At 34.6% G+C, this 9,995-nt stretch overlaps 1 protein-coding gene across 1 annotated transcript; it reads right to left on the bottom strand.

The window, feature by feature from the left end:
- Positions 1-3,204: 3,204 nt before the first annotated feature.
- On the bottom strand, positions 3,205-9,569 carry LOC118483992 (ABC transporter C family member 4-like). The gene is made up of 2 exons (XM_035979833.1): positions 9,264-9,569; positions 3,205-3,270 (listed from the first exon to the last, which is right to left on the bottom strand). Exons 1-2 carry the CDS (start codon positions 9,567-9,569, stop codon positions 3,205-3,207), a joined length of 372 nt encoding a protein of 123 aa, XP_035835726.1.
- Positions 9,570-9,995: the final 426 nt, after the last annotated feature.

Genomic DNA, 9,995 nt, shown 5'->3' with positions numbered 1-9,995 from the left:
TATGCAATAAAACACCACACATGAACCTGTATCGCTTTCTTCCATTTGTGATTTTCATAATGAAAAATTGCTCCAAAATTGCAGAGAAAAAAAATACTTTTGAACCTGAATTAATGAACGAAGATGATATAATACTAGTTAATGATTGATTCTGATGATATAATCTCCTAAATTAACTCCAAAACAGTTACACACAATTAATTGATAAGAAAAGGTAAATTACTAATGTACCCTTTTGAATTAATTAAGAAGAGTGACACTTGTCATTCCAAGATTATTTCTTACACTTCTTACAAAAGTCCCACTTTTTACAGGATCCTCTACCTATATATATATATTAGTAGACTTTATTAGAAATAATATTCTGGAAAGTTTAACGCAAAATTTAGTATAAGAATACTTAACAAATACAAGCATACGAATACACATGTATGAGATACCCCCATCCTTAGTAAGGAAATATAAATATAAAAACTTGAGAAGTATTGTTACAAAATATTGTTTAGCGATTATCCAAAAAAGTAACAAGTATAATTTAAGTTGAAATAATTATTATTTTAACAAGTAATTATAACTTGGAATAATATTGAAGGCATAAAAGAAACGTAACTCAGAAATGTTAATTCTAAGGCAAGGCACGGCCCGTTCGTCTAATAGGCCATAGTACATTGTAGGTAGTCGTGTTTGCTGAAGAGATTTGAGTTACGAGTACCGAAGACGCAAGACAGTGAGTTCATGACCCCCCCCCCTTTTCTTTTAACTGTTTTCTGTTTTATAACTTCGGGGGTGAAATACTTGTTACAAACTATTTACGAACATTTTATGTGGTATGGTTAGCTAAGGAAGGGTACTACTTGATCATGTGAGTGGTGGGTATGACACTTAAGGCCATTAATCCTCGTTGTAGGACCGAGGGACATGAGTGATAGATCTATTTGGGTGTAGCGAGCCCACACCCATGCGGACCAGGGTGGCCCATGTGGTGACTATGTCTTATTCCAGGAGACAAATCCGCTAGGTTTGAGTTTTCCTGCATCATTTCACACATACCATTGGCCTTGCAAACCATTGGTGATCTATTTTTCCTTGTTGCTTTCATACCAGGATTTTACATACAGATATACTTTAAAGGTTATTCATATACATACCTAACACATGAACTCGTTCAACTTTTGTTGATGTTTTCAAACTACATGTATTTCAAGGAATTAAGTGGATTTGGCGGGTGTTTGCATGTTCCAAGCAGCATTATGAATAAAGAGATGTCATCCGGAGTCAATGGGTTTAGGATGTGTATCTTAATCCTAGACGAGATACATGTCTCTAAGCTCGGTTTTATTTAAGGTCTTTTGTCGAGTCTTCGTGAACTCATTTTAGCATGTTGTGGTTTGTAATTTAAATTTCGAGTCTACGTTTCAGATAAATATGTTGTGGTATTTTCCAAACTAAAATTTATGGATGAACATCTACTGATTTTATCATATAGTGTTGTTATGATTGATTGCTATGGTATTAAGAAAGTTACACCATAATCACGCTTTCGCAAAAGTCAGGGTGTGACATGTATATAGTTGTTTGAGCAAATCGTTGAGTTTATCGAACCGCATAGATCGGGTTTGTCGGGAATGGAGAATCAAGCTTGTGAATGTCGAGATGAAATTGAGAAAAGTATTAATTTGCGACGAAAGATGTGGTTTGTAAAAAGAAAATGCTACTTTCGTTTTAAAATTTGGATTCTCAAATGTGTAGATTGTCCGACCTCATGAATCTCCCATGCCCACGGGTTTAGATTTAGAATTGCGTATTAGCGGTTTTGAGAAAGGTCATAAACAATGAGCTTGCTTCATTGAAAGTACTTTATTTATCTTGTATAGTTTGTACAGGTTTTCGTTAGATTTTGTGTTGTTTTGGTTAGAATAGTCGTACATTTGAGTTGTTTATGTTTCGCAGGTATTGGATGGATAAAATAGCTGAAAATAGGAGGAAAACGAGCTAAAATGTGATAAGTCCAAGTGCCGAGACATGACGAGTTATCCAAAAATGGAGAAAAAAATTTAAAAAATCAATGTTTATACCCATCGCGCGTCGCGATAGGTTGGTTCATTTTCGCGTACCGCAAAGCAGGTCTTTGACCGAGTTGACTGATTTGAAACGCCATGGGCCGCGACAGGATATGCTTAGGCCACCGCGGGCCGTTAAAGTCCTCCAGCCCAGCAGATTATGTATTGGGTTTGGGCCTTTTAATGAAGTTATTTATATATTATTACGATTAGAAGTCAAACCCTAATCGACTTGGAACGCATCAGAAAGATTCTGGACAAAATTTAGAGAATGTTTTGCAAGGATTGAAGTTCCAAAATCATTGGAGTCAAGTGGAAAGCTTAGAGATCAAGGAATTAATGGGTTTTGCTTACCGATTCTTCTTGTTTTCTAGTTTTCTTGTTCTATGTCGATGAATTCAGTTTTTAGACTTTGTTTTGCTATTTTTAAGACCATGTTGCTTGGCTAAATTTCTTAAACTATTTAGGTAGTGATGAACTTTTGATTAAAGTATGGTTTTTTATTAGGTGTTAATGTGTTTTATGGATTATTCTTTAAAAGTAGCATACTTTGGATTCTTGATTTAATGTTTATGCGTATTAAATCTTGTTTAAATCTGATTACGTGTTTCACTTACGTTTTTGTGGATGTCTTCCATGTATGAATGCTAGTTAGGTCATGGACTATGTGTTAATGACTAGTTTACGGTTAATTTTGCAGGATTTTCATAGGAACTGTGATTGAGGTTTTTAATAGGGTTTAATATTCTACCAATCTTAATATCCATAAGGTGATAGATTGTTGGTCCGTCTTTAGTGTTAGATTGCTAGGTTAGATACTTCGTAAGAAGATCATCTTAGTTTACCTTTCATTATTTGCTCACCGAGTTAAATCAGGTTCCTTAGTTTCCTTAGACTTTCAACTGTGAGGTAGTTAGTCATATTAGGGCACTTTTCTAGACAATTAGATAACCGTAGGGGAGTCTAATAAACCGGTAGTCTTAACAGCCTTTTAGAGTTCCATAGGTGTCTTCCCGAGAATGGTCGTACTGATTATCTAGCTTAGCGTGTCTAATTTAGGGTTTAATTTAGTTAATTTGTTTAGACCAGTTTTAGCACATCAGTCGTACAGATGCAGTATATATTATGGGTATTCAAAATTTTCTTAAGGCCGTCGAAGCTCATCGAGTGAACATCGGAGATCGATTGATATCTTATCCATGTGCATCATCTACAAATTTTCAAAAAAATGACATTAAAGAAATAAACTTTCATTGATTCAGATATGGTTTTATGCCTGGATATACTTTTTGGTCAAAGCATGGGGAATCGCTTGCTAACCGTTGTACATCGTCTTTCAATATAGACAAGGATAAAGAGGATAATAACGAAGAATATATTGATCACGAAAATGCCACTTTAAATGATGACAATGACAATTTTAATGACATGTACAATGATTTAGAAACTAATATTGGTGATGACGAGCAAGAAAAATTAAGAAAATTACTTGAAGATGAGGAAAAACCATTATATGTTGTTTATAAGAAATATTCAAAACTTCGTGCTGTTTTGAGATTGTCTACCTTAAAGTCAACACACGGATGGAGTAATAAGAGTTTCACATATCTATTAGTGTTATTAAATGACATGCTTCCAGAAGGCAATGAGTTACCACTTTCGTTATACCAAGCAAAAAAATGATGTGCCCGATAGGATTAGAAGTTGAAGGAATACATGCATGTCAAAATGATTGTTTGTTGTATAGAAAGGAGTTCAAAAATGATCATATGTGTTTTAACTGTGGCGCGTCAAGGTATAAGCGTAAAAGCGAAACAGATGAAGCTGACGATGATGTGATGAAAAATGGACCACCAGCTAAAGTGTTGTGGTATCTTCCTATTATACCGAGACTGAAACGATTATTTGAAAATGAGAAAGAATCAAATTGTTGCGTTGGCATTCAGATGATCGTATAAATGATGGGAAATTAAGACATGTGGCGAATTCACCTTAGTGGAGAACTATTGATTATATGCTTCCTGAATTTGGTAACGAGATCAGAAACATACGGTTTGGACTTAGCTTGGACAGGATCAACCCTTTTGGAAACATGAGTAGTCGTCATAGTACGTGGGCGGTTCTTCTTTGCATCTATTATGCATGAAAAAATACATAATGATGTCGTTGTTGATTCAAGGTCCGAAACAACCTGGTAATGACATTGATGTTTATTTGTCTCCATTTATAGATGACCTTAAAACTCTATGGAGCCCAGGTGTTAACATGTATGATTCTTATAAGAAAGAATATTTTCATTTGTGTGCCATGATATTTTGCACCATCAGTGATTTTCCAAGATATGGTAATTTGTCAGGATATAATACGAAAGGTAGACTAGCTTGTCCTATTTAAGAAGATGACACAAGTTCGATATGGTTAAGTAATTGCAGAAAAACCGTGTACATGGGACATCGAAGATTCCTTTCGGAAAATCACGATTACCGGAACAGAACAATGGAGTTTGATGGAAAATTGAGCATGGAAAAGTAACCGAAGATTCCTTCCGAAAAATCACGATTACCGGAACAAACAGTCGTTTGAATCAAAATCACAAACACGAACACAAGAATTTTAGGGACTCTGCAGCTTTTTATTAAAACTCAAAATTTACATGTAACATTACATCAACCCTTTCTATCTATTTACATTAACAACATGGATTACAAGCAAAGTTGTTTTAAGTCCTAAACAAATCTAAATTCTAATAAAGAATCTCAATTAATGCGACATAGCAACATCTTATCCTCTATCAAACAATTATTATTTCAAAAATAAGTATTTTTATAAATAATTAATATTTTCATTGTTTTGAACTAGCTTCGGGATTAACTTTAGAATATTATATTCTTTATTTTCTAACTAATTTCCTATCTATTAGGTTTTTATTTTAAATTGATTCTTAGTTTGATTATTTCGTTTATTTTTATAAAAAAATGCTTCATTTAAGTTCATTTTACAAATAGATTGAATTTATATCATTTATAAATTCTACCTTGTAATCGTTTATGTTCGGTTTATAAATTATATATGTGCATTATTTAAAACGGGTCAATATTCAATCCATGTAATACACGACTTTATAAACTTAGGAATAAAAAACAAATATGAATTTTATACTAATTAATTTATACTTATCACCACAAATATCAGTTTGTGGCCTTCAAAAAATAATTGCCCCTGCTTGTTGTTTCTTCCGAATTGGGCTTTGACCCAAATAAACCTCTTTTGGGCTTAAACAAGGATTAACCCAATATAAACCTCACTAGGCCATTTTGTAATACTAAATGCTCTTCTCGTGAGCTATGGCACTCTAGAATTAGGCATCCTTCTGATTACGTTTATGTACGTTTCATCTCTACATGTTTCAATGCTATAGGTAAAGGAAACTTGCAAGTAGTACATACCCTTGCAGATTATGATCTTCAAAAGAAGACATATGAGAAAAATAAGGAATTAGACCCTCACATTAGGCATGTTGCCCTGATCCCCGTCAGTATATCTATTGATATTGTATATTTCTCGATGAGAAATCTATTTCATGGATCTTGAAACACATTCATGCTAAATGTTATTCTTCTTCTCTATTCTATTTCATGGATCTTGAAACACATTCATGCTAATTTCTTCATTTATTGGATTTTAACAATCCTTCACATTCAGACCATGTGTAGTCATAAAACCCCTTGTGAAGCGTTATGTGACAAGTGGCGGATTGTGTAAGAGAGGGGCTTTATATAACTTGAGTGTGTAGTGGGTTTATATATGTATGAGGCTTTATATATATATGTATGCATATATATGTGTGAGTGGGGAAAAAGTAGTCATGCCGTGATATACATTGCTGGAGGTAAAAGAAATTACCGCATAGCCGCGGCCGTAGTGGTGTGCGGCGGCGCTATGGGGCGTTTTGCCCTATTTTGCCTTGTGATGGCGCCCCCCTTCGGATACTCTAATGGAAGAAACTCTCAACATTCCATTGGAATGTTAGCTAATTAACAAAAACTCCTTGTCTCTTTCTTCCTAATTCTTCTACACAGGATCACCGTTCCAATGTTTTTATTTCCATCAATTCATGATTATGTTATTTTTTTTTTTTTTTCATACACCAACATTTCCGGATTACTATCAACTGTTGACATTTTTCCCTACCCATTTCCTATCAAAATCGGATGACTTTTTTTAATCTAATGAATTCTTTTTCATTTGTTTGTTCCATTAGATTCTTTTATCAAAATGAGTTCTTGGGTTCCATTTTATCACATGAGATCCAAAAACTGTAATCCAAACCAACGAACAAGTTAATGTAATTTTGATAATTACCCTACAAGATCAAAATTACTCTAAAAGAACATTTTATAAAATTACTCTGCAAGATCAAAATTACTCTACAAGAACATTTTACAAAATTAGTCTACAAGATCAAAATTACTATATAGTATCATTTATAGAGTAATTTTGATAATTACCCTACAAAGAGATAATTACAAAAATGCTTTTTCATGCTATTCATACGTTTAGTACGTTAACTTTATTTGTATAGTAGCTTTCCCCTTAGATTTTTTACATTCTAATTCCATTAACGAATTTACCATCCAAACACCTTATCAATTTTTAATGTATTCCATCTAAATTCCAATTTCATTTTCAATTTTTAATGTATTCCATCTAAATTCCAATTTCATTTTCAATTCTAATTCTCTTACAAATTATTCTAGGAACCAAACGAACTCTTAGGATATCCCTTAACAAATACTAAGATACCCTTAGGTCGATTTTTGTTAGGACAGCTCTGAATTTTCTTTTAAATCAGCCAATATAACTTCACAATCTTCATCATAAGAGCAACTTGATTTTTGTGATAAATGTCAATGTAAATTATTTTGTTCATGTTACACGTACCTTCATCTTATTTGTTTGTTGTGATTTATAAACTATTAATTTGTAACATTGTTAGGCATTAAAATTTGTATTTTTAGCTTATAAAGTTGGACATTAGTTTATGATAAAACCATGTACTATAGTATTTATTTATATACTATTAATTGGTAACATTGTTTGGTAGGGATGAGCACGGTACCCCTCGGTACCGGTACCCTCGGTACCGGTACTGAAAAACGAGAAAAGTGGGTACCGGTACCGAGTACACCGGCCGTAACATGGAGCTCATGTATAATGTTTAGGGCTGTTTGACAACTTCTGAATGGTTAAGTGTTGAATCAGTAAGATGTCTCAACTATTAAGTGCTGAACCAGTAAGAGGTCTGAGGTCTGAGCCATTAATAGTCAGTATAATGCTTATCCATTTAGAAGTAAATGTCTAACCAATTCAGATTAGTGGTCTTAACCATTGAGACTCACTATAATGCTTAGCCATTCAGATGCAAATGTCTGAACCATTCAGACGCAAATGTCTAAACCATTCAGACATTTAATCGCGAAACAAACAGTCTAAATCATTAAGTGCTGAACCAGTAAGAGGTCTGAACCATTCAGAGCCTCATCAAGAGGTAAACAAACAACCCTTTAATTGTTAACTAACCCATGCCGGCTGAATTTATAAGCCCCGGCCGCAACGCGGTGGAGTCTTACATCTAGTTAATACTCGGTTCTGTCATTAATACTCGATTCTGTGTTTTAGTGATAATCTTTTACATCTAGTTAACCTTCTACTTACCGTATTACTTGTACTTTGTTAGGTACTAGTATGTTAGCTTTTCGATAAAAAAAAAAACAATCATTAGTGCTTTAGTGGTGGCCACATGTATTTAAGTTCCATCTATGGTGGGTCGTGTGAGTTTTCCACTCTAGGCCTCAAGTTCGAGTCTGAGTGATAGAGATTTCTCATTGAGTGGTTTAAATTGGAGATATATTGTGCGAGTGGGCTCTCTGGCGCGGATCCGGTTAAGACAAGGTATGCTAGATCTCCCGACATTCGTGAATAATTCACACCTTTCAAAAAGTATATCGTTAAAAAACGTAATCTTAAATAAAGATTTTGTAATTTAATAATCTTAATTAGTTCGCGTAAACTGACTTCAAGTTTAGAGTATGATGGGTAGTATATCGTGAATATGAAGGTCCCATAACGCGTTTTCTGTATTTTTGGGCAAAGAGGAAAAGGTAAACCTTCTTAAGATATTATATTAATCTTTTAGAAATCCAGTACACACGTTATGGTTAAATGCAAAATCCATTTCATACTGACTGAATTAATATTTTCTTTTCTTCTTGTTTTCCCTCGTACATTTCTTCTTAAAAAATTGCATCAGTTCTGTGTTTTAATGATAAAACGTATAACAATTCTTTGGTCATTTTTGTTATTCCAGTTAAAAGCTTTGCTTAAACATGAGTTGTTCTCTGATTGAAGAAATCTTTTAATTAAGGGGAGATTTTGTGTTTTTTTTTTTTTTTTTTTTTTTTTTTTTTTTGTAAAATCTCAAAATTGAAATCTGAAAACCAAATTTGAGGTTTTTTTTTTTTCTTTTTGAACGGCCAATAAATACTATACAAGCCTAGCCACCTAGACAAACCTATTAGCGAAAGGCCACCCACAGCCAAGTGACGGAGTTAACCCAAAAATTTAGGGGTATCTCAATTTTTTTTTTTTTTTTTGAGATCAGAGGTATCCTTTATTGTATAAAACTAGAAATTTTTACTTTTTCTACCCTACGAAAACGGTACGGAAACGGGGTTGAGGGGTAGCCCGTGCTACCCCTTCTAATACACTAGCTCGGCCCCTGACCCACGCCCTATGTACGTAGACAACGCTGGTGACTAGGCCCGTTCATGCCATTTCAGGGGAAACTCACCGCCCGAAAGCCTACTGTAGTAAAATCCTTGCCCACTTAAAATAAATTGTATCAAGTGAGACTCCAACACATAACCTCCACATTAAAAGATTATAGGGTTACCTCCTGCTAAAGCAATTGATATAGGATTCATTCAAACAATATTTGAGTTTTAAAAGGCAACTAGAAGAGTAACCTGCCGCGATGCGACGTGGGGCTAAATTTATATTTACATTAACCCAATTGTGATTGAGTTACATCCGTTAGGTTAGATAGATTAGCTACAACCAAGACTTTGTGTCCAAGTTTGTACATATGTTATAGTTGCAACTTAGGTTACTAACCGAATGGAGTATAAGAAAACTTATATATACCTTCCATATCTCATCATCAGAATGTTGACCAATGACAATACCTTCAAAAAGGACTGGTTCTTGGGGAATGATGTCAAATCGGGACCTAAGATCCTGAAGCCCAAGCGTTGAGATGTCAATACCATCAATCATAATACTTCCTCCAGCGGGCTCCGCCAGCCTAAACATAACCTGTATCAAAGTTGATTTTCCTCCACCTGTTCTACCAACAACACCAATCTTTTGGCCCCCTTGAATCTTTAAAGTAATCCCTTTAAGCAAAAGAGGCGTGTTTGGACGATATCTAACTTGCTCACAAGCAAACATTCAAGTACTTAAGTTCTGTTTGGGCAACATACCAAATATAAAATATAACCCAAACCAACATGTTTACGGAAAAAAAAGGTTGAAATTGCCACATCTAATCTTGATCATAGAATTGCGGGTTACAGTTTGCAGGAGGCAGGCTGTCTTTCTTTACCCATTCTGCTTCTGGTTGTATGTTGATAAACTGTGTCTTATCCTCTCAACCACTGTTGCAGAAATCGGCCTAGGCGGCCGATTAATCGGCGCCTAGGCGCTAGGCGGTCACTTACTGCCTAATTTTGAGCTAGGCGGTCAATTAATCGGTCATGGTAAAAAATCGGTCAAAATCGGTCCTAGGCGGTCAAAATCGGTCCTAGGCGGTCAAAAATCGGATTAATCGGACAATATTAGTCGGTCAAAATCGGTCCTAGGCGGTCAAAATTGGTA

This window comes from Helianthus annuus, chromosome 11 (genome assembly GCF_002127325.2).
Source record: "Helianthus annuus cultivar XRQ/B chromosome 11, HanXRQr2.0-SUNRISE, whole genome shotgun sequence".
Classification (NCBI taxonomy): domain Eukaryota; kingdom Viridiplantae; phylum Streptophyta; class Magnoliopsida; order Asterales; family Asteraceae; genus Helianthus; species Helianthus annuus.
This window is presented reverse-complemented; position numbering and strand designations above follow the sequence as displayed.